Source organism: Lipophrys pholis, assembly GCF_963383615.2.
Source record: "Lipophrys pholis genome assembly, chromosome: 19".
Lineage (NCBI taxonomy): Eukaryota > Metazoa > Chordata > Actinopteri > Blenniiformes > Blenniidae > Lipophrys > Lipophrys pholis.
This window is the reverse complement of record NC_137647.1, coordinates 24,477,740-24,502,433: the sequence shown is the minus strand read 5'-3', so window position 1 is coordinate 24,502,433 and position 24,694 is coordinate 24,477,740. Positions and strand designations below refer to the sequence as shown.

At 46.1% G+C, this 24,694-nt stretch overlaps 1 protein-coding gene across 2 annotated transcripts; it reads left to right on the top strand.

Annotated features, from left to right (window-relative positions):
* The first annotated feature begins 8,254 nt into the window (after positions 1-8,254).
* On the top strand, positions 8,255-22,420 carry LOC308124554 (SWI/SNF-related matrix-associated actin-dependent regulator of chromatin subfamily E member 1-like). 2 transcript variants are annotated; one of them, XM_080487621.1, is made up of 11 exons: positions 8,255-8,338; positions 8,768-8,826; positions 11,129-11,172; positions 12,198-12,296; positions 14,741-14,821; positions 16,769-16,900; positions 19,980-20,151; positions 20,228-20,400; positions 20,475-20,576; positions 20,655-20,982; positions 21,341-22,420. In XM_080487621.1, the coding sequence occupies exons 2-11, from the start codon at positions 8,820-8,822 to the stop codon at positions 21,709-21,711; spliced, it is 1,509 nt and encodes a 502-aa protein (XP_080343747.1). In that variant the 5' UTR covers positions 8,255-8,338; positions 8,768-8,819; the 3' UTR covers positions 21,712-22,420. The 2 variants fall into 2 exon arrangements, with proteins under 2 accessions (XP_080343747.1, XP_080343746.1); XM_080487620.1 differs by having other exon boundaries at positions 8,275-8,338; positions 14,741-14,833.
* Positions 22,421-24,694: the final 2,274 nt, after the last annotated feature.

Below are 24,694 nucleotides of genomic sequence, written 5' to 3'. Positions count from 1 at the left end.
GCAGTGTAGCAAGAAGCATAAAGCCATGATAGCCAATCAGAATCCTAGGAAAAAACACCACGTCACGAATTTTGATGTAAATCTCCACCCCCGCCCCCCCTTTAGATGCAACCGGAGACATGGAGTTTATCCAGATATCAGTTTTCAGGAATCCTCATTTGTGGCGAGTCGTAGCTGCGTTTATGTGTAAATGTGCCCAAACGCAGAGAAATATCACAGTATTTTCAAGTACCAGGGTCCGTGTGAATGCCGCCTCAAACTACATAAGAAGAAGAAGAAAGTTCAGCACTTCAGAGACCTGCTGAACAAAATGACGTCATTTCCTTCTTCCAGCTCCTTCTGGACGAAGAAACTTGTTTCAGCTGTTCCAACCGTCCTGGCTGTTCTGTGTAGGAGCTGCTCTGCTGAAACTTCTGCTCTGCCGTGTGCTGCTCTGCCGTGTGCTGCTCTGGCATGTTCCAGCTCGCTCATGACTATCAGTCATATTTTAATCATATTTAGCTTGTAGCCTCACTACTGATGCTCCTGAACACATCGCTCAGCTCCTGCAGTTAAAACTGGACCAACAGGGCTGCTCAGACGAAAACTCTCTTATTACTGAAACAGTCCAGAGAACATTTGAAGAAAGAAATAAGCTGCAGCTGAAAAGTTAAAACGCTGCTTCACAGAAGTGTGCCTGCCGTGAGGGGGCGTGGCCTGAAGTTAGGGGCGTGGCCGTTCATGAGGGGTGTGGCATACGAGTTAGACAGCTTCTTCATGGAGTATGAACAGTCCTGGCGAAAAAGCCTTTTCTTTTCGGCAGCTGGCTGACGTCACTGCCAACTTTTCTTCTTGTTCTTATGGGTTCTATTAGGAGGACGCAGGGCCCTGAAGACACACTGGGAGTGCTGACACACAAATTGACAGAAAAGTGCTGAAGTCCTGAATGATCATATCTTGCCCTAAGTTGTCCTATATTGTCCTACATTATTTTAAATTGGACTATATTGTTTGATATTGCCCTAAATTGTCCTATATTGTCTTAAATTGTCCTGCATTGTCCTATTTTATCTTATATTGTCCTATATTGTCTTAAATTGTCCTATATTGTCTTAAATTGCCCTGTATTGTCCTATATCATCTTATGTTGTCTTACATTGTCCTGTATTGTCCTACATTATCTTATGTTGTCCTATATTGCCTTAAATTGGCCTGTTTTGTCCTATATCATCTTATGATGTCCTATATTGCCCTAAATTGTCCTGTATTGTCCTATATTATCTTATGTTGTCTTATATTGTTCTAAATTGTCCTGTATTGTCCTATATCATCTTATGTTGTCCTATATTGTTTTATATTGCCCTAAGTTGTCCTATGTTGTCCTAAATTATCCTGTATTATCATATATTATCTTATATTGTACTATATTGTTTTATATTGGTCTATTTTGTTTGTCCGATATTGTCCTAAATACATTCATAGAGATCCTTCACAAACCAAGTGAGCCATAACAAAAGTCTTTCACCAGTTTGCAAATAGAGATTTTGCAAATTATTGTCAAAGAAGTTTACATATGCAAAAATCATGGATGAAACTCAATGCGAGGAAGGCAAGCAATCTTCCTTTGTACTCTGCAGCACTATTCAAACCCAACATTAAGATGAGACTTTTTTGAATTGTATCCAATATTTTAGTGTATTTTCAAGATCTTTCTAAATTTGCTGCTGATGGTGGATTCAGACATTTTCGGTGGAGCTTTAAAGACAGTGGATCCTTGGTTTTGACAGACTCACGGTAATTCTATATTGTGTTTTCAATCCCAGTGGTTATTTTCCAACCAGAACTACAGTGGAGTGCCATGTTGTTGAACAAGGCTTTCCTTTAGGGCAGAGGTCTCAAACTCAGATCCTGGAGGACTGCAGCCCTGCTTCTTCTCCACGTATCCCTGCTTTCACACAGCTGATTGCAATGAGCAGCTCGTTATCTGGCTTTATGCTGAACATGGTGATGAACCATCAGGACGTTCAGGGGAGGGAGACATGGAAAACATGGACCTGAGTTTGAAACCTCGGTTTTAGGGCCTGAATTTGTATGGAATCCCAGGAGTGCCAAATTCAAAGGAAATAAATGTGGAAATACAAAGAGAATCAATAATACAAAAAATATATAAAGGTAGTCATATTCTTTTTCTACCTTGTCTTTGCTTATTCCATTTTGTCAATGCTTCTCCTGTTTTGTCTTTGTCTTTTCCATTTGCTTTTGGTCATTGCATTTACTGGATGAGTCAAGCCGTCTGGAAAAGACAAAAGCAATACAATGCAAATCAGTAAGGGCTGTGAGGGGTCTTTCTGTTCAAGGGGACAAGTGCATACCTGATCAAGCAAAGACAAAATAGTAAAAGAATGTGACTACCTTTGTATATTTTTTGTATTATTGATTCTCTTTATATTTCCACATTTACTTCCTTTGAATTTTGGCACTCCTGTGATTCCATAAATTAGTAACACTGCTGTTCTTAATCTAAAGCCTCGATTCCACTGCACACGATGTTCGGGTACGGTTCGGTACTCTGCGGTTTGGGGTTTCGTGGATCCGCACTGCAAAAGTTGTGGATGGTACCTTTCGGAGCCAAATGTGACCACGAAGTGGCGCTGGGTGTATATAAGGGAAGGTTTTTCATCATGGAGGCAGTGGTGTCACAAAGCTGGGGTGACGTTCGCTCTCTAAGAACCAACACGGAAGTTCATCTGCAGCTCTGTGTGCAAAAATTAAACTAAAATAACTAAACAACTATTGCAAAGTGAAGGATGTAAACAACAACAGAGGATTCATAAGGTCCAGATCTGTCGCCCCGGCAGAGATTACTGTTGCACTGTCACATGTCTGCAGAGCTCCAAACCCTGCCTACATTTTAACCCTCCCCTCTGCGGTGGAAACACCACCCAAATTTGATTTCGGCTCAAAGCGGGACGAGCACATCAGAGATCGCCTTGTCGTAGGCATTCAAGATGAAGAGCTGTCTCGTAAATTCCAACTCAAAGCCGACTTAACATTACATGAAGTAATCGAGCTAGTTCGCCAAGCACAGGAGATCAGCAAACACGTCAATATGCAGTCCAGTGCGCAACAGGCACTGGCGCTGAACATGGTGCGGCGACAGAGCGGACCTCTCACAGGCAGCCCATCATGGCGCCACCGACCACGTCCGCATCCAAGCTGCCAACAGGGGACAAACAGATGGAGGGCCGCGGGAGGTGCGGTAAGCCCAGGCATTCAGACATGAAGAAATGGCCTGCACTCAAAAGCAAGTGTAATAAGTGCCATAAACAAGGACATTGGGCGCAAGTGTGTCATTCTAAAGCAGTGAGAGAAATCACTGAAGAAGCAGAGAAGACATATTTTCTTGGAGAAATTGACAATAAAAATGAAAAAGACAATCGAACTGTAGACTAAAAAATAAACAATGTTCCAACAACATTTAAAATAGACACTGGTGCAGACGTTACAGTCATCAATCAGAGCACATACAAAATGATAACGGCAACAACTAAACTGCAAACACCCAAAAGCAGGTTTGTGAGCCCAGGTGGGGATCTCACATGCATGGGACTGTTGGAGGCTACTACAAAGTACAAAGAGAAGCAGTACACATTTAATGTTTATGTCATGGATGGAAAAGTTAACTGTCTACTGGGACGTCATGAGGCAGTGGTCATGGGCCTTGTAAAAAGAGTGAATGAGGTCGGCACAGTTTTTGGCTGGAGTGGACTGCTAAACACCGAGCCAGTGAAGATACTTCTACAGGAAGCTGCCCAGCCATACGCCGTGCATACAGCCAGACATATCCCTCTTCCTCTTGTCCCACCTGTGAAGAAGGAGTTACATCAAATGGAAAGTGAAGGCATCATTGAAAAGGCAACTCAGCCAACAGAGTGGTGTGCAGCCATGGTGCCAGTGCTCAAACCCAATAGGCAGGAAGTGCGCTGCTGTGCAGATCTCAGGAGGCTTAATCGTGCAGTGAAGCGTGAGAGATATGTCCTGCCCATCGTCAAAGAAATCCTGGCCAAGTTGGCTGGATCCAGAGTCTTTACTTCACTTAGATGCAGCAAGTGGGTTTTACCAGATACCACTGCACAAGGACAGTCAGACGCTCACAACAATTATCACTGCCTTTGAGAGGTACGCCTTCAGACGCCTCCCATTCGGGATCACAAGTGCTCCAGAGATTTTCCAGAGGAAAATGGCCGAAACTCTGGCAGAACTTGAGGGGACTGAAGTATACATGGATGACATCCTCATTCATTGAGGAAACGAGGAGATCCATGACCGGCGCTTGGCAAAAGCACTTAAAGTCATTGAAGCTGCCGGACTCAAGCTTAATGAATACAAATGCAGGTTTCGACAGGACAGGATTCATTTTCTCGGACATGTCATTGACCGGGACAGCGTCCGTCCTGATCCAGACAAAGTTGCAGGAATTGAGAACTTTCCTCAGCCACACAACGTCACCGAACTCAAAAGGTTCCTGGGTATGGTGAATTATCTGGCGAAATATGTTCCAGAACTGTCTCCAGTGAGCCAGCCGCTCTAAACTCTGCTAAAGAAGGATCTAGAGTGGGTTTGGGAGCCGGCCCAGCGCACAAAGCCTTATTGGCCACAGCCCCTGTTCTTGCTTTTTATGATGCTAACAAACCTACTGTAGTTTCAGCAAGCAGATACGGTCTGGGAGCTGTTCTACTTCAGCAGCACAGAGACCAATGGAAACCCGTAGCCTATGCGTCCAGATGCCTCAGCGACACAGACCAGGTACGCTCAAATTGAAAAAAGTGCCCTGCCAGCGTCTGGCCGTGTGAGAGGTTCGAGAAATACCTGTTTGGACTCGACAACTTCAGACTGGTAACAGACCACAAACCCCTCGTACGCCTGATTAACAGCAAGGACCTAGACAACGTTCCCATCAGGTGCCAGAGACTGTTAATGAGACTCATGCGCTTTAGTGCTGTTGCAGAGTATGCACCAGGTAAAACTTTAGCAGTAGCCGACGCTTTATCTAGGGGTCCAGAGCAGTGTTTTGGAGACAAGACTTCCCATGAGGACATTGCAGCACACAAAGATGCAGTCATACGTCATGTACCAGCTCCACCTCAGAGGATTAGTGAGATCAGAGAGAGTACTGTTAATGATCCACAGCTACAGACTGTTGGCAGTTTTATCAGATCAGGGTGGCCAGAGTACATAGACAATGTTCCAGAGTCAGTCAGAGACTTCTATGATGTGAGAGGAGAACTATCTGAACCAGATGGCCTGATTGTGAGAGGGAGCTGTATTGTGAGAGAGATGGTCCTAAACAGAATCCATGATGCGCACCAAGGCTTAACTAAATGCAGAGAAAGAGCTTCACAATCGATAAGGTGGCCCAAAATGAGACAGGACATTTGTATTAAAGTGCAACACTGTCAGTACTGTACAGAAAATAGACACACACAGAGAAAAGAGCCCTTACTTCCAAGTGTACTCCCATCCAGGCCATGGCAGAAAAAAGCAATAGACCTTTGTGAGTTCAAAAAGCAGAACTACCTAGTTATATCTGACTACTTTTCTAGATTTTTGAAAATACTCCACTTCCCCACAACTACTAGCAGCCAGGTTGTAACTGGACTTAAAGCTACCTTTGAAAGGTATAGTATCCCAGAGGTGTTAGTCAGTGACAATGGACCACAGCTCGCCTCTGCAGAGATGAAGGACTTTAGTAGGGAGTATGACTTTATCCACATTCTGTCATCTCCACACTTCCCTCACAGCAACGGACATGCAGAGAGGGCTGTCCAGGTTGCAGAGACTATATTGAGACAGAACGACCCCCTGTTAACCCTCATGACATAAAGGGCTACCCCCAACTCTTCCACTGGAGCGAGCCCCACTGAACAGTTAATGGGCAGGAAACTCAGGGCCACCTTGCCTATTCAACAGGACAATCTGAAACCAAGCTGGCCTGATATGGACAACATCCAACAGGCTGATGCCTCAGCCAAACTCAGGCAGGCACACTTCTACAATCACAGAAACGGAGTGCAGTGCATCCCCCCACTGAGTCCAGGGGAACCTGTGCTCACAAAACTGGATGGACTATGCAAGCTGTGGTTCGAAGTGCCAGCTCCACACCCAGGTCTTACATAGTGGAGACTGCTCAAGGTGAGCGTTACAGAAGGAACAGGCGCCACCTGCTGTCCATGTCTTCCAGGGCCACACCAGAAAACGTGGGTCCTGATGAAAATGCAAAGACTGAGGACTCTGACATTACCACCAAGGAGCCCCCAGCTTCTACACGACTCTTGAACTAGGGTCCAGAGTAACTTGTTCTCGTAGATTGAGCAAACCAGCAGCTAAACTCGACTTATAAGTATAACAGCTATAACGGAGTTTGCACGTTCATTTTCCGTGACAGTTTTGCCACACATTTTGTTCTGAAACAAAAAGTTAGACCAAACAAAGACATGTAATTTTTTTCTTTTCCATTTGGGGGAAAGAATGAAGGGATTGGTCAATTTAAAAATATATTGTTGCCAGTTATTGCCTAATATTAGATCTGTTTGAAATATTTTGAAGCAATGTTTTGAAAGTTATCCTGATGTTTTGGGTCAGAGATAAAAGGAAACAATTGATTTTGGTACTATAAATTTAAAATTCATCTTAAAGAAGGGGAGATGTAATGTGTATGACTACAGTGGTACTGTCACTTTAAGAGACACCTGCGCAAGGGATTCTGGGATGCAAAGTTGTCCGTGTATTCAGTGTTGGTTTTGCATTTCAGAAGTAAACTTCCAGAAAGGTCACCACTCGTCTTGTCTCATCTTTCATGTCGTATAAGCCAAGATACGGACTTTACAGAAAGATTCTTTCACGGTCGCTGTTCCCTCCTGCAGAGACTGATGGAGGTGGAGCCTGTTACTACACCCTCATCTCATCCCACCTCCCCTCGCATTGGAAATAGTTCCTTCTGCTCATGCGCCTGTAAACAAACATGGCCGACCCGTAGTGGTTTGACTGGCGGTCGTATTCTAGTTTTATCGCTCACATCAGTAGTTTAATAGTTGAGACTCTCCCTGATAGCTCCTAATTCCTCATCAGTCCACTAGAATGCTGCTTCTGTCCATTTTCTTCATGTTTATAGCATTTTGTTCTCTGCACACATCTGTGTGCTTTCTTTAGAAAATCAAGCAACAGCGCCCTCCTGTGGCCCGGCAGACTAACTACATGGTGTCAGTGTGTCCGCTGCTGAAGTAAACACACTCCTTTTTTTTCACGGATTAGGTGTTGTCACGTGAAACTTGGCTTAAGGTGATTTTAATTAAAGATTCAAGTGGAGAGAGTCTAAAGCAGAGCTGAGGGAGCGGAGATCTGAGCTGGGGTCCAGGACTGATGCAGAATCCGGGGGGAATTCCAGGATCGATATTGTGAGTCTGGGTGGGTTTTCCAGGACGGGTCTGCAGATCCAGGTGTTTCTCTGAGGGTGGGTTTGCAGACTAAGATCTTCAGGATCGAATCTCGGTGGAGGTCAAGTCTCCAGGTGAGGGTTTGCAGGCGGGCGGGCAGCTGAGACTGCTTTGAAAGGAGCAGAGCTGGATCACTGGTTGGCTGGTTCCAGTGGGATCATAGAGTGAGTCAGGAGTCCCCATCAGAGAGTTGATTTGAGGAGAGCTGGTGGGCTCTTCTTACTGCAGGCAAAAGACTACAGACTTAGTCTGGAGCATGAAAACATCTGAAAGATCAACCGCATCTCACAGAAACTGACTGGAGTCTGCTTTGAGTGGAGTCTGAAGCCCAGTGAAGTATTGTGGGTCATCAGGTGAATGAGCTCCACCTGCATCTCAGGTACGTTGAATCAGATCATTTTGCAGCCACAGCTCGACACCCCCTGGACGTCACAGGAGAATGAGAGGGGGGAGACCAAAAGCAGGGAAACGGCGCCCCTATGTGGCAGCCGAGGTACATTAAAGTGTTTCTTTATCTTTCATTCTTTTTATTTTGTATGTATGTTCGAAATAAAGATTCATTCATTCATTCATTCATTCATTCATTCATTCATTCATTCATTCATTCGTTGATTCATCCATGTCCCTCAGTCCTCCATGAGGTCCTGGCCCACAGCAAGCGCACCTTCGGTGACAGAGTACAATAATAACCGAGTAATTATAGAGTAATGACCACCGTAATGACCGGAGTAATAACCTTGATGACAGCTTTATTCTTTACATTCCTGAGGCACTTCCGTTTTACTGTGAAATAACTCCAGCCCGACGTCACATCCTGTCAGTGTGCGGGAACAAACGGCGTTTCTACAGGAACAAAGGACGATTCAGTGAGTCTTTTAACACACTTTTAATTTCAAAAACACGGAAGTGTTCACCGTGAGAGTGATAAACTTCAGTTTTTAAAGTGAAAAGGATCAAAATGTTGCTGCTTGGTGATGCTGTTAGCTACATGCGTTAGCTTAGCTTCGATACGGTTTTTTCAAACACTTCGCGAGCTTCTTCATTTAAGTCAATACCTGTGAGGAAAACCCTCCTCGGTGCAGTGAAAGGAGGAGTTTCCTCACACGAAGCTACAAATCAGTCGAAATGTCTTTGTGAGCAGCTCACGGCCTGATCTGCTAATAATGCTAATGCTAACTGCCTTAGCTCGCTCATTGTTCTGCTCAGTTCTCATTTTAACTGCATTTAAAGTTCCCTTCTGCTACCAAATCCCTTCTGTTCGTGTCTAACCTCATTCTACCGGTGGTGTGTTTCAGGTTTATGAGCATGGAGCTTGTCTGCTGCCGTTAATCTGCTGAAGCTGAAAACATGTCCAGTGAGTATTGATCAGTCCTGTTCGGTTGAGTATTGATCAGTGGAAGGAGAACATCTCCTGTTCGGTTGAGTGTTGATCAGTGGAAGGAGAACATCTCCTGTTCGGTTGAGTATTGATCAGTGGAAGGAGAACATCTCCTGTTCGGTTGAGTATTGATCAGTGGAAGGAGAACATCTCCTGTTCGGTTGAGTATTGATCAGTGGAAGGAGAACATCTCCTGTTCGGTTGAGTATTGATCAGTGGAAGGAGAACATCTCCTGTTCGGTTTCATAACAATGATCAGTTACAGGTTGAATCAATAATGAAGAGCAAATCTCCTCTGTTGTACTGTAAAGTATCAGCAAAAAAGGCTCTTGTAGTGTGAAATAGGTGAAAATAAACAGTTTAGACGTCTACGCAACTGTCAGGAAGTATAAACCGAACTATCTTGAATGAATTGTTTGTATTCCCATTATATAAAATATTTCTATAATATCATCGCGCCCAACGTGACACCATTCAGAAAATAAATCCAGAAGATTGATGGAAAATAGATTCAGATTAATGTGAACTGCTTCCATCCATATGACTGTAAACAGCTGATCATGTATATATCCACATGTTATGACTTCCTCTTCTTAAACTGTTTATCTCTAGTAAGTCACCAGTAGAGGACAATCATTTACAGCAACCTGGTCAATTCACAAGATTGTTTGTACATTAATATGCTCTGTCCAATTCACATAAAATGAAATAAACATGTAAAAATAACATTGAAAATGTCATTTTGTCCTCAGTAATGTAGAATCATAACAGGATTGTCTAGCTGTTTTAATTTGAACATTGTAACATGCTGAAAAAAGAGATCCGCAGGTTAGTAGAGTAAATACAGAGGCAGAGAAGGTCCAGAGGATGGAGGTGACAACTGAACCACTCAAACATTAATTTGATTGACAATGTGAGGATTTATATTTCTTCCCCTATTGGATCCCCTTTGATTACAAAATATTCTTAAATCCACAATTCAGAAATGAATGGGTAAGAAGTGCACACAGCATTTTAACATGAGTTCACTCTTCCAGCAGGTCATATCAGCAAGAACAAGTGAATTAGTTCACTCATAAACCAAGCCGGCACTTTCACACCATTTCCTTTCACCCTTGCCACGATGAGTGTGATTACTACGGTCAAGCAGATGACAGGTTCATCTGTTAGATGGAATATTTCACTTTGAAAAGCTTTGACAGAAACTTGGCTGTGAGCGAAATGTCCAATCACAAATTGACATCTGAATGTACTTCAAGTCTTCGCTCTCCGTGGTAACGGTCTGAGCTTACGTTAACTTCCTCCGAGTCTCACGTTGAAGCCACGCACAACCGTTAAGTTCTGATCTATTGAAATATGGTGCTTGTGTCAGTGCTCAGATACTTGTAATGTATGGAAAACAACTTTTCCCTTGGATTTGAAGTCATTGTAATTAATAATAATAATGGCTTGGATTTATATAGCGCTTTTTTCGAGCTGACTCAGCGCGTCCAGATTCATTCATACCAGTGATGCTAAGCTACGTTGTAGCCACAGCTGCCCTGGGGCTGCTGACGGAGGCCTGGCTGCCATTTTGCACCAACTGACCACCACCAACATTCATGCACCATTCATTCATACAAGGCAATGTGGGTAAAGTTCCTTGCCCAAGGACACAACGACAATGACTGTTTGATGGAGTGGGATTCGAACCGCCAACCCTCCGGTTATTGGACGACCGACTCTACCACTGAGACACGATCGTTAATGACGATAATTAATGATTCTTTCTGACTGTGAAATGTCAATTTCATGAAAATCTAACCAACCCAGGATTGGCCAAGTTAAGTACTTGGATTTACAGTCAGTTTACTGCGGTGAAGTTTGTTTCACATGATTCACAGATCTGCACCTCCTAGTTCTGGAGAATTGTTCACAAAGTGAAAGGTGTATGGACTGCATTATTGTTTTATTTCTGCTGAAAGTGGGCAATAATCCATTTTTTCTTTGTTAAATATGAGCAGATGGAAATGCACAGCAAATATTTTTATGTTAATACATTTAATATGTTCTTGTTGAGAAGCACCTGATGTTTGAACACTGAAATGAAATGACCTTTCAGTGAACAATGACAATGTGCTTTGGTCATGGATATTTAGTGAAGTTATTGAAAATCTGGTGAAAAAAATGTCTGAACCCTGTAAATCATGTTTTAAACTGAGTCTTCTCTGGTGACTTGTCTTCATATGTGGCCACGATGTCGATGCACTGATTGATTTCTCTGCTCTGTTTCACGCAGAACGACCCTCATATGCCCCGCCCCCTCCCCCGGCCCCCACCACAGTAAGTATTCAACCCTCTGAACTGGTTCTCCCTCCCTCCCCCCCCCCTCCCTGCCCAGGGCCTTATTCGCTCAGTTCACCCTCTGCCTTAAAGCTCTCTCTCTGTCTGACCACATGGAGGATTCCACCACTCTTGTTCTGCTCTCCATCATGGCTCTCATTCCTGCTCCTCCCTGTCACACCACCACTTCTGTAAAGGCTGTGTGTGTGTGTGTGTGTGTGTGTGTGTGTGTGTGTGTGTGTGTGTGTGTGTGTGTGTGTGTGTGTGTGTGTGTGTGTGTGTGTGTGTGTGTGTGTGTGTGTGTGTGTGTGTGTGTGTGTGTGTGTGTGTGTGTGTGTGTGTGTGTGTGTGTGTGTGTGTGTGTGTGTGTGTGTGTGTGTGTGTGTGTGTGTGTGTGTGTGTGTGTGTGTGTGTGTGTGTGTGTGTGTGTGTGTGTGTGTGTGTGTGTGCTTTTCATTTGCTTCCATTCAGCAGCAGAGTGTGAAGAAGCTGGGACACAGTTACGTTACAGTTACATGCCTCATTTAATCAGGATACCTTCGTCTCATCTGAATACATCACTTTGCAGATGCAATTAAATGACACACACAAATCTATTGACTGGCTGAAAACTGTTTCCCAATCACAGATCAGTACACACACACACACACACACACACACTTTCTGTAGACCTCGGAGCATTGTACCCTCACAATTCAAAACACCAAAATCTAACTTTGTGTATGGTATTGTCCTGATGAACACTGGTTTGTCACTCTGCACACATTGGAAGGTTCCTACCTGAACCCAGTCCCACTCACACGTCGGGCTCCTGACCTGCTGAATGCAGCCACTTCCTGCCTTTGTTTCTCTTTGTTTTCTTGCATGATGAGCTCATGGAAACAAACAAGCAAACGAACTCAACATATATATGTATATATCTCTTCACGTTTTACCCTCCCTATTTATTTCTGTTCCTGCCCTCTTCCCTCTCTTGTTTGTGAGCCATTTCTCATTCGTGTTTTGTCTCATTTGTCTTCCATCAGCAAATGCCTTCCACCCCAGGGTTTGTGGGCTACAATCCTTACAGCCATCTGGCCTACAACAACCTCCGGCTGGGAGGGAGCTCCGGAGGCTCCAGCAGGGTAATGAATGGATGAAGGACGAGAGGGAGTAGCACTGATGCTAATTACAGTTTCAGCATATATCATGTCTTTTTAAACACTTCTTGAAGGACAGGATGGGATGTCCAGGTTGAACGGAGACCCGGGACGTTCTGTGCTTCAGGCTCTTCCAGCCTGTGCATGACGCATGTTGTTTCTGGACCACCTGTTAGCCTATTTCATTTTACAGTGCTGCACCATGTACATCACAAAGGTATCATCCTGGTAAATGAACATTTGTAATATCACAGTACACTGCCGTGAATTGTTTGATTCATTCATGCTCTGCATGTTAACGTGCCGGGCCAATGAGATGGAGCCCACCAGCTCGTCATTATTTTACAATAACTTCCAAAGACCCCAAACTGCAGATGACCTTCCAGTTTAAGTTTGGTCTGGGGGGTAGAACGGACGCTGCTGTGAGAAAACGTTAACATTGTATACTTGCTGATTGCCGGCAGTACTCAACAGTTGGTCATGATTAATGTAATTCCTCCATTAATTCTTTACATCGTAACTGAATTTAATGAAGCTGGTAGTAGAAATGACTTGGAGTACGTTTACGCTGAGTCATACTCAGAAGCTACAGTAGCTGTACTGAAGTCACACAACATACTCACGCTTATGTCACAGAGGTTACTTTTAAACTGTTTTACACAATAATGAGGCAACCTAGGTGTTCCAACAGAAACTCTCCTGCCCTCATTGTGACGTTTGTCCAGTTACAAGTAAGTTTAAAGAAAAGGCCTTTGTCTGTTGTTTTGATGGTCTGATCAGGCCGTGTGGCCGCGTGCAGACTACTTATGATGGGTGTCAAACATTCAGCTTGCAAGGTGAAATTTATCTACTTAGAAATTATGACCTCAACTGCAGTGTAATTATTTGACCACCAGAGGCGCCCTTAAATCCGGATTCTGTAGATTGACTGATGGATTTGCAGGTTTCTGTTAGTGCAGGTGTCTCACCTTTGTAAACCGGCTCGCTGGTCCATTTTAAAAGTTTTATGGTGCTTTTCCACTAGTAGCTACTCTCCTCGACTCCGTATTGTGTGTTCTTTATTACAATCCAGTACCACCGTGGCTTTGGCGGAGCCACCAGAGCGTTTCCTCTTCATGCATAAGTCATCCCCTCGATAGAATCTGTATCTCCTGCTGCAGAGCGAACATGGAAGAGTGGAGTTACAACTCCCCGTTGGATATCAGCTCTAATTATTATAGTACAAAATGTGAATTGTGTTACAATCGTACATCACTATTTGGTGTTTTGGTTTCACTGGTGCCCCTGTTAACTGGTGACTTCTGCCACCAGCCGTTAGCAGCAGCTGATGTTAAATTAAGAGAAACAAACGCTACGATACTTCAAACTTTAATGGAAATGTGGTTAAACGGCATTCGCCAGGACAGCTACTGTTTTGATGGTACATGTGCACAAGCACATGTTCACAAACGATCTCTTTAGAAATTACAAGTCATGAAAATCCCTCGGCGCAGGTTTCTTCCCCGAGTTCATCACGGGGGGGATTCTCCTCCATGTTTAGACTATTTAGGATTTTTACAAACTCTTGTGTTTGGAGAGATAATCGCAGTGATCAGAGCAATTCAAAACTGTTTCCCAGTGAACCAACATGCTGTATCCACTCTGAAGTGTGTATCGTCGTCTTTTAGAATCCATTTTCAAGTGAAAACATTTTGCACAATAAAGTTTTGAAAACAATGTCCATTTCCACGGTAACGACAAACGCTGTAAACGATGTAATTAGCATGTTTGGCCTCTAGTTGGTGCTGTTTGTTTCAGTAACGAAAGCACACACACACACACACAGCAGAGAACGATGAGCTCTAAACATGAACACTGTGAGAACACGGACTCTCGTGGACAGACCACCAAGCTGGATTGTTGTTACAGTGACTGTCAAAATAAAACTACCAAGCTGGATTGTTGTTATGGTCACTGTCAAAATAAAACTACCAAGCTGTATTGTTATTATGGTGACTTTCAAAATATAACTACCAAGTTGGATTGTTATTACAGTGACTGTCAAAATAAAACTACCAAGTCCAGGAGAATTTGTCCTGGGAGTCCTGACACCCTGGAGGGAACACGGTTCTGATTGGCTCTACTGGGCACGTGCAGAGTTGCTAGTTACTACAGCCATGGTTCACATGCACAATAGCAGCGTTTCAGAAAAATGGCGTTTCCCCCCGTTTCTTTGTAGATAGCACAATTCTTTTTAAAGTTTCACCTTGCGGGCCGTTTTGAAAAAGTTGCGTTTTCAGTGGCTCTGAGCACTTGCCCTCGTGTAAGGCCTCGCCCAAAACGTAAGGCAAGTTCAGTGTTCTCACTTGAAAGCGATGTGTAAATGGGGCTTTTTGTTCTCACTCTGGTCTGTCCCTCTGCCCCCCCCCCCCCCCATCCTGTCTCCACAGAACTCCTCGGGCATCACCGTCCCGAAGCCTCCCAAGCCTCCAGACAAGCCGCTGATGCCTTACATGCGGTACAGCCGGAAGGTAAGCAGGAAGGTAAGACACCCATCCACGGTGTCTGCTTTTACTGCTTGTCCTCCCATCCCCCTGAAACGTTGCAGGGGTTTGAGGGTTGGGAAAAACAGCCGAGCCATGACGCCTCACCACCACCACCTCGTGGAGATCTGTTGCCTCTCAGCAGCCTCCTCTTTACTCCATTTCCTCCAGTTTCCATGCGATAGCTCTGCGGCTGCCTCTTTACTTCCCACTCTGCCTGCTTTTCCCCTTTCAGAGCTTTAAATGTCTCCTGGAATGCTGCATTAGATTGTAAAGTCCAGAAAAGTCTCATCGATGCTTTTCTCAACATCTCAGCCCTTCACTTCACTGCCTGTTAACAACTCATTCCCTTTGACTCCTCGTCATCTTCGGCCCCTCTTCCCACCAAGCTGCTTCCAGTGCTAGTTTGGAGCCAGAGCCGGTACCAGAACTTGGTACCAGTTGTTTGTGTTTCCACCGCCTACGCCCGGCTCCAGCCTCTCAAAACTGGTGTTAAACCAGAGCCAAGTCTTTGCCGGGTCAGAGCGAAGCACAGAGTTCGTCTCAGGCTGGGGGTGGGGTCCTTGTCCAACGAGACCAGTGGAAACACAGAGCAGCCGAGTGTGTAAATAGGTCTTTGACTATATCAACAAGGAGACTAAAATGAAGCCGTGGCGGAGTGCGGCTGAGACCCATAGCTTCCTGGACCTGTGTTCTGCAACTGAGGAGCAGAATAAGTGGTGGAGAGCCTGTTGGACCAGGCCTGTGTTCAAGGAATCCAGTGCAGCCTCCACCAGCTCCTCAGCAGAATGAACAAGTTCAAGGACTATAGAGTTTTGTTAAATGTAAATGATCTCTAGACCCACTAGAGCAGGGGTCTTCAGTTCCAGGCCTGGAGGGCCACTGTCCTGCATGGTTCAGCTCTCGCACACTTGCAACACACCTGAAAGCGATAAGGCTCCTTATTGGGCTTCATTACAAGCTTGGTGATGACATCATCAATAGATTGAGGTGTGCTGAAGCTGCAGGACACCGGCCCTCCAGGCCTGGAACTGAAGACCCCTGCACTAGAGGATAGACGGTCAAAAAACTCAAATCAAAGCTGCATCTTTGAAATGAGCTCAATATATTTTGAAAATAACTTGTGTTGTCTGGGAATCGAACCCACCAGTGAACCACCAGTTCCTGTCTGTGTGACATAGATTCCATATGAGGGTTATATATTAGTTATATAGCCTTGTTGCTTTAGAGGCAGGACAGGGTGAAAAGGCTTAACGAGGCTCAACACTGTCTGGACGACACTGGAGGAGTTCAGCTCAGGAAAGAAGCGCTGAAGCATGTCTCAGTATAAAACTCATTGCAGGCTAACAGAAATTTAAATGTACATTTTCAAAGTAAAGCCCTTATTCTCTTTGCAACCCAATACCAAATAACTTTATTTATATAGCGCCAAATACAAGAACATCATTTCAGGGTACTTTTACAGGGAAACCCAATATTTCACCATCAGCCTGTGGTTAGGAATAACTCCCCTTTGTAACTGGAAGAAACCTGCAGAACCAGACTCAGAGGAGGAGACTGTAAAACCTACTACATCATCAGTTTTAGGATTTTCTGAATCTATTGGGACATTCAAAGGAAAATCTTAATTTTTTAATTTTCAACCCAGCCCTAAAAGGTGGTGCTTATGGCTCGGTGTGCAGTGGCATACTGACGTGGCTCTGACTCGACTTCTTGTCGATGGAAAAGCAACCGGTTCTGAGCAGCTGTGAGATTTGAAGCGACTCGGCACTGAACGAGCATCGGGTCCTTGCTGGGAAAGGGGTCTGAGTGACTCCTGCTCTGTTTTCCCTCCTGCGACCTTGCCCAACTTGTCATGACTTGTTCCATGGAAGTGCTGATGTCCTGTTTGTTGTGTCTGCACCATGCGGCTCCTTCTGCATCTGTGGCCGGAAGGTTTGGGATCAAGTGAAGGCCTCCAACCCCGACCTGAAGCTGTGGGAGATCGGCAAGATCATCGGCGGGATGTGGAGAGACCTGACAGACGAAGAGAAGCAGGACTACCTGAACGAGTATGAAGCTGAGAAGGTGAGTCCCCGTTGAGCTGGGTTCACACTATGTTCCCGGCAGCCCCGTTTGCCCCTTTGCCCCGTGGCCTTCATACCTCTGGATTTCTTTTTCTGTGGCAGAGCTTGTAGAAGCTGTTCTGTCGTTGAAACTCCCTTTTGGGCCCGGCTTCCTCCCAGACCGTGGGCGCCGTGGCAGACCGGAGGACAACGCAAAACGTTGGGTCCACAACCCGTCGCATGTCGAGACGAGCTGCGATTGAACGTGATGAAACGGCTAGCATACACCGTAACTCCGCGATGAGAACCGTGACGACGCGCAGCGCGATCAGATAAAACACGAAGTAACTGTGATAGAACGCGCACTAAACTTCACTTCCTATAAGCCTCCCGTACCACTACGGACCGCCTCCAGGTTCTGTTACGGCCAATCATGTGCTGCCACGTTTAGTGACGTTCATCCCGTTCTGCTACGGGCTAATGAGTTTTTCATCCGCACCGTGGCCACCATGGCACATTCTTTGACAGTTTAAAAAATCCACGGTGGCCTTAAACGGTGCTGCCGGGAACTTAAGCCCTGTTTCCACAGTGCCCCTTGGTGCCGGTACGGGTCAGGTCGGAACCGGTTGTTGTGCGTTTCCACTGACTCAGAACCGTTACCAACTGGTACCATTGGTAACCATTTCTCGCTACCCCTCCACTTGAGCTACCAGGCACAATGTGCCGGATATGAGGGGGAGGAGCTTCAACACTGCCGTCTGCTCATTGGTCCGTGACGACCGCTGTTCTCCCAACAAGCAGCCATTTCCAATCAGTTGTTCTGCAGCAATCAGGAAAGTTTTTTGAAAATGTCCTCCCGTTATGGCGTCACATCCTGCATGATTACGCAACTGTTCATAACCCCGCCTACATTTCAAATCGTTCCCCGTGTAATGGAAACGCGGCACTGATACGGGTCTGGTTACGGATAGTCATCCCCCACCTGACCGGCACCGGTACCAAGGGGCACTGTGGAAACGGGGCTATAGTGTATAGCTCGCTTTAGGGACAGATGGTTGAAGAAGAGATGCGATACGACTGCTTTGGTTTTATTCTGGAGGAGGCCGTAGAATTGGATTTCATCCACATTTTGATACCTTGAAACCTTGACCACATGTTCCCAGGATTTACTGACTGTCACTAAGAATAAGGTGAAACGTTTCTCTGTATAACACTGTAAATAGTATATCATGTTAATATATGACGTGTCCGGAGCACAAAATAATCTAACTTTACTTTGTGAAGAGAAAATGGGGCCTCTCCTCTGTCTTTGCTTTATTTACAGTGTGTGGACAGACCTGATGTGATGTGAAGCCTCCGTAGAGCCAAATAATATCTAGTAGCCTGGAGGAGAAGCAGCTGTTTGTCTGGAGGTCTAGAACAAGCTGGGCTGGTCTCACTGTAGAATTCACCCTCCTGCTGTTGGCTGTGTGAAAACGCCCGACAATATTACTCCAAGTCCCGGGCCATGACATCATCAGTCGGTAAAACTAACCTGTCTCTGACGGTTTGTGGTGAACAATCCAACGCTAGAGAATTCTACTTCACAATGAGAGGGAGAGGCCACATCCAAGGATCAAAAAGCGCCGTCGCAATGAACGCTTGGCCGCCACGAGCCAGTTCTCCGTGTGGAAACCTCTCTCAGTACTCTTGCTTAAAACCCAAAAAGTCCTTCAGTCCTGAAGTACAACCAGTCCTGACTCGTCTCTGAGAGCAGCAGCTAATTGTCTCCTGTACGCTGGTCAGGAAAATGCATTGTCTGGAGGCATTTACATCCGTATTCCACGCAAATGATGGTGTGAGCAGTCACCGACATGCATGCTGTCAGGTTAACTGACGACCACATGTCAGTTGCGGTGGAATAACGGTCCATTTAGCTTATTCCGCGCCTGGTTTTGCCTGACAACGTCGGGTGGGCGGGGCTACTGAAATGTTGTGTTGTTGCTCGCTAAGTCGCAGCTCGTTCTAGACGTTGAACGGATTGACAATTTATCTCTGAATTAAGTTTTAACCATCGCTCATGTAGATCGGTGCTCCATAGCTAGCCAGCTAGCTGTTAGCATTACATGCGCTGTAGCTTGCCGGTGGCTAGCATGGCGGCTAGCGCAAGCTGACTGGCTGGGACACGTCTTTTCAAAGGGTGAATCCTCCGTCTCTGGAGGACGGCACACTGCCCACCTTTCTGCTGGTACACCTCAGTACTCTTAGAGTTCCTTACATAGAGGAACTCTGGTACACCTCAGTACTCTTAGAGTTCCTCTATAGAGGAACTCTGGTACACCTCAGTACTCTTAGAGTTCCTTACATAGAGGAACTCTGGTACACCTCAGTACTCTTAGAGTTCCTCTATTGAAAGTGGGTGGAGCAGAATAGGGTCAATACATCTGGAATGTTCTGGAGAAGTATTTCCGTCCAGGAGCTGGTACTGGACATCCACAGTCTTTAGGCTCGGAGCTGCTTGTCTTTTCTTCACTTGGCAGCTGGACAACGTCACGTCCAAAAACTTTAACTGTCATCTCCGAACGCAACAGTTAAGAGGAACATTTTAGTGTACTAATAGTTTTGATTGTAGTACATTGAAAAGTCAAGCACACACACCAGGTGCTTTCCCCAGCTGTGGTTTTCTGATTGACTACTGACACTGGTACTTTGCTATTTCTAGCTTGCTCAGCAGACCTCAGTACTGCATTCCCACTCAGCCCTGGTGGCTGGGTTAGGGTTAGGGTTAGGGTTAGGGTTAGGGTTAGGCTGACTCTGCTGGCGCAGGCTTGCAGGTGTTCTATTGAGGAGAACATCAGGCAGAAGCAGTTCTTCATGTCCTCCTCTGGTCCAGCCACACTTTCTAACTGCTTGTCTTCCTGCTCTGCTCTCAAGTGGTCAACTAGGTTTCTGTTCACTGACATTATTTTAATACTAACTTAGAATTGCATCACCTTTCAAGAGGAAAAGCAAGTCCTGGAGGTGTTTCCCTTCAGGTTTGGTGCTTCTGCTGTCAAAGACTTCCAGGATTTAGTGGCTTATCTTTGCACATTTCAACATTTAATCTCATCTCTTGTGTTCAGATCGAGTATAACGACTCGTTGAAGGCCTACCACAACTCTCCAGCGTATCTGGCCTACGTCAATGCCAAGAACCGGGCGGAGGCCGCCATGGAGGAGGAGAGCAGGCAGCGGCAGAGCCGTATGGACAAAGGAGAGCCATACATGAGCATCCAGCCTGCCGAAGACCCCGACGGTAAGTTGACATCACAGAGGTTTAGTGGCGGCCTCAGAAAGCCAGGAGCTGACCTCCAGCTCTCTCCTCTCTCTAGACTACGACGACGGCTTCTCAGTGAAGCACACGGCCGCTGCCCGCTTCCAGAGGAACCACAGGCTCATCAGCGACATCCTCAGTGAGATCGTGGTGCCCGACGTCCGCTCCGTGGTCACCACCGGCCGCATGCAGGTCCTCAAGAGGCAGGTCCAGTCCCTGATGGTGCACCAGGTATTCCTCCGGCCAACACACACAAGACCTGAGCTCTGTGCCCTCCTGACCTCCCGTGTCCTCCACCCTTTCAGAGGAAGCTGGAGGCCGAACTGCTGCAGATTGAGGATCGTCACCAAGACAAGAAAAGGCGCTTTCTGGAAACTACAGACTCCTTCAACACTGAATTAAAGAGGGTATGTGGATCTCTGCAGTGAGGAGGAGCTTTTCCTCCTGCAGCCAGTGGGTGAAGCCTGTTCTGTCTCTGTGTCCAGCTGTGCAGTCAGAAGGTGGAGGTGGACATGGAGAAGCTGGCAGCAGAGATGGCTGCTGCTGAGGAAGCGGCGAGGCGCCGGGCGGAGGAGAGGGAGCGCGAAGCGGCCGAGCAAGCAGAGAAAGCTGCTCAGCAGCAACAGCAGGAAGCTGCAGGAGCCAAAGCTGCAGAGCAGAGCAGCTCTAACGCTGCTAGCAGCACGGCTAATAGCACGGCTAATAGCACGGCTAGCAGCACGGCTAATAGCACGGCTAATAGCACGGCTAATAGCGCGGCCAACCCCAGCTCAGGTACCCAGGAGGAGGACAAGCCCTCAGCCATGGAGACAGGTACTTGTGCTCCATTCATCAAGTGCAACCAGACTAACACCAGCTGAGTTCTGCTTTCATGTGTGAATGTTGCTGCTTGTTGTTTTTCTCTCTTACATCACTTTGTCTCCTTTTATTTTGGAGCAGTTTGAGGGCTTTTCCCTTTCTGAGCTTCTTCCTCACAGTTCATCAGCTTCAGTCTTCACCTGAGCTGTGTGGTAGGGAGTGAGTAGCAGAAGCAGCAGGTGGCCAGTGGAAGTAAAACTCAGGAACCCCCTGCTTCTCTCACCTGGGGGGCTTTGGAAGCTCCACCTAGTGGTCCAAACCTGTGTAGCACTTTGTACCAGCTGGTAAAGCTCCTCCTTCTTTCTCTCTCCAGATGAGGTGGCTCCCCCAGATCCCCCTACCGACTCTCCGTCCACCGCTGCTCCTGCTCCTCCTCCTCCATCCGACCCCCCCTCCTCAGCCTCTGACAAAGCCACGCCGCCCCCCGAGCCCCCCCGAGAGAGCAGCCCCCCCGGCAGCAGTGAAGACAGCAGCAGCAGCAGCAGCATCGCGCCCCCCCTGCCCTCCGAGAGCCCCCCCGAAGAAGCAGCAGCCCCCCCTGACCCCCCGGAAGTCCAGGAGGCCTGCTCCACCCCAACTGCAGCACCTCCCCCCGCCTCAGAAGACCCAGCTCCTCCCCCTCCCCCTCCTCCCCCGCCGCCGCCGCCACTCCCCCCCAACCCCAGCAACCAGTACGACATGTAGCGTAGCATTAAACTTAGCTAGCTGTACAATCCCCGCCCCCCAGGAGGTCAGGGGTGATGGAGAGCCAGGAAGTCACACATTCCCTTTAAGAGTTTGTGGTCTCAACCCTCCACCAAAGAACATCTGGACCCCTCCACCAGGTTTGGTCCTTTCAAAATATAGTCATCCATCAGAAACACCTGGAAAATAAGAGTTCTCAGTGATGAAGGTTTGTCCTCATGGAGGGACCATCCAAGACGTTACACCTTCATCCTGTGGTGTCTCCTTCTTCATCCTGCTTTCTTCTCCTCCTCCTCCACCACCAGAGCAAATTCCCTCTGTAGACTCCATAAATTCATCTCTCTCTCTCTCTGTCCCCGTCCCCCCCCCTAACCCCCCCCACCCCCCCCCCCCCCCCCCCCCCCCCCCCCTGGTTGATGTGATTCCTCAATCTCTTCGTGTTTAGAAATCTGGCAGGTTTAAGCAGATGTCAGTCAGAAAACTGGAGGCCATTCCCAGTTACCCAGCATGCACTGCAATCAGAGGAGGTGGCTGGGACCTTCTGTTTGTTCTTGTTTGTGCTCCAGCCTCACTTTTCTTTCACCTTTGCATCTGAACACGACTGTTTTCTGACTTGAATCGGACTGTTTCTAGGAATATACCTGGGATTTTTCATCTTTCTTTTGTACTGTCTGAACTGATTTATCCAAATAAAGACGTTTTCTCACTCAGTCTGCCCTTTCTTCAGTTACATCAACCAGCAGGGGGTGGTGTTGCCCACGAGGAGTACCATCGCTGTCCTCCAGGCTCCTCGGACTGGCTCATGGCTGTGGAAAGGTGTTAGGGGGCTTCCTAAAGGAGTTAAGGAAAGGTGTTAGGGGGCTTCCTAAAGGAGTTAAGGAAAGGTGTTAGGGGGCTTCCTAAAGGAGTTAGTGAAAGGTGTTGGGAGGCTTCCTAAAGGGGTTAGGAGACTTCCTAAAGGAGTTAGTGAAAGGTGTTAGGAGGCTTCCTAAAGGAGTTAAGGAAAGGTGTTAGGAGGCTTCCTAAAGGAGTTAAGGAAAGGTGTTAGGAGGCTTCCTAAAGGAGTTAAGGAAAGGTGTTGGGAGGCTTCCTAAAGGTGTTAGTGAAAGGTGTTAGGGGGCTTCCTAAAGGAGTTAAGGAAAGGTGTTAGGAGGCTTCCTAAAGGAGTTAAGGAAAGGTGTTAGGAGGCTTCCTAAAGGAGTTAAGGAAAGGTGTTGGGAGGCTTCCTAAAGGTGTTAGGAGACTTCCTAAAGGAGTTAGTGAAAGGTGTTAGGAGGCTTCCTAAAGGAGTTAAGGAAAGGTGTTGGGAGGCTTCCTAAAGGAGTTAAGGAAAGGTGTTGGGAGGCTTCCTAAAGGAGTTAGTGAAAGGTATTAGGACGCTTCCTAAAGGAGTTAAGGAAAGGTGTTGGGAGGCTTCCTAAATGAACACTACTCATGTTCTCTCATCATGTTCTCTCATCATGATCTCTGTTAATGTGTAACTATAAGGAGATAGATGGATAAAGACAGAGATGTAACCATGTTCTTCATCTTCTGTAACTCTGCTCTCCTCGCTTTGACTAATTTCACCATCTGACTGTAAATGATTGTTTATGACTGTAAAATATAGAACTTAACATTTCTCTGTTTTATTTGATAAACAATGTAAAGTTGCTTTAAAGAAGAAATTGTCTCGGGTGAATTTCAACAATTATGAGGTCTATGAGGAGAACATAGAACAAAAAGAATGACACACTACCAGTTCAGTAAGTTATTAACTCATGTATGATTAAAATATATACATGCAATAATTCAAGTATTTCAAAAACAATCCTCACTCCTCATCTGGAGGAGTTCCTCTTCTCCTCTGGACCAGGCTTCATGTTCCTCAGGAGTCCTGGATTACAATAGTGCATGGTGTTAGTTTGAATCCACAGCAACCTCCAGTAGAAACAGTAGAACCTCCCATAGAACCTCCGGTAGAACCAGTAGAACCTCCCATAGAACCTCCAGTAGAAGACATTTGCACCCGAGGCACCCAACATTTCTGCTCAATAGCTTCTTGGTCATATGACTCACTGACTCCAAATCAGTGTTGGATTGTATAACTACTTGTGATTGTTGAGATACAGATTGTTTAATAAGTGTTTAATGGTCATTATGAAAAATATTCATAATGATCTTAGCCTAGGAACCACTGATGCTTCCTTTAGAACCTCCATAGGAACCACTGACGCTTCCTTTAGAACCTCCTTTAGCCTAGGAACCACTGATGCTTCCTTTAGAACCTCCATAGGAACCACTGACGCTTCCTTTAGAACTTCCTTTAGCCTAGGAACCACTGATGCTTCCTTTACCAAAGGAGACCAGCTCATGTTCCCCCACAATTCCTTGCGGCGACAACATTTAAAGGAACCCGCTCATCGGAGCTTCAGGGAAACTCAGGATGACTGAAAAAGGAGCAGATCATGTAAGTTACCAAAGCAATAATCTGCCTAGAACCACTTGAAATCATCTAGAACCCAGAGGAACTTTTTCTAGTCCATTTTCAGAAACTTGTAGTTCTTTCCCCACCATGGCAGACGTCACTAACTAGAGCCGCCGTCGCATTATTATGACATCACTAAGTGAAAGTCTGACTGCCTCACCACCGTGATCTCCTTTACTAACTCCTTTAGGAAGCCTCCTAACACCTTTCACTAACTCCTTTAGGAAGCCTCCTAACACCTTTCACTAACTCCTTTAGGAAGCCTCCTAACACCTTTACTAACTCCTTTAGGAAGCCTCCTAACACCTTTCACTAACTCCTTTAGGAAGCCTCCTATCACCTTTCCTTAACTCCTTTAGGAAGCCTCCTAACACCTTTCACTAACTCCTTTAGGAAGCCTCCTAACACCTTTCCTTAACTCCTTTAGGAAGCCTCCTAACACCTTTCACTAACTCCTTTAGGAAGCCTCCTAACACCTTTCACTAACTCCTTTAGGAAGCCTCCTAACACCTTTAC

Coding starts and splice junctions, on each gene's coding strand:
- LOC308124554 (XM_080487620.1), top strand. Junction 14,834..16,768: donor GCCGGAAGGTAAGCAGGAAG/GTAAGACACCCA, acceptor TGTGGCCGGAAG/GTTTGGGATCAAGTGAAGGC. Junction 20,152..20,227: donor GCCTGCCGAAGACCCCGACG/GTAAGTTGACAT, acceptor TCCTCTCTCTAG/ACTACGACGACGGCTTCTCA.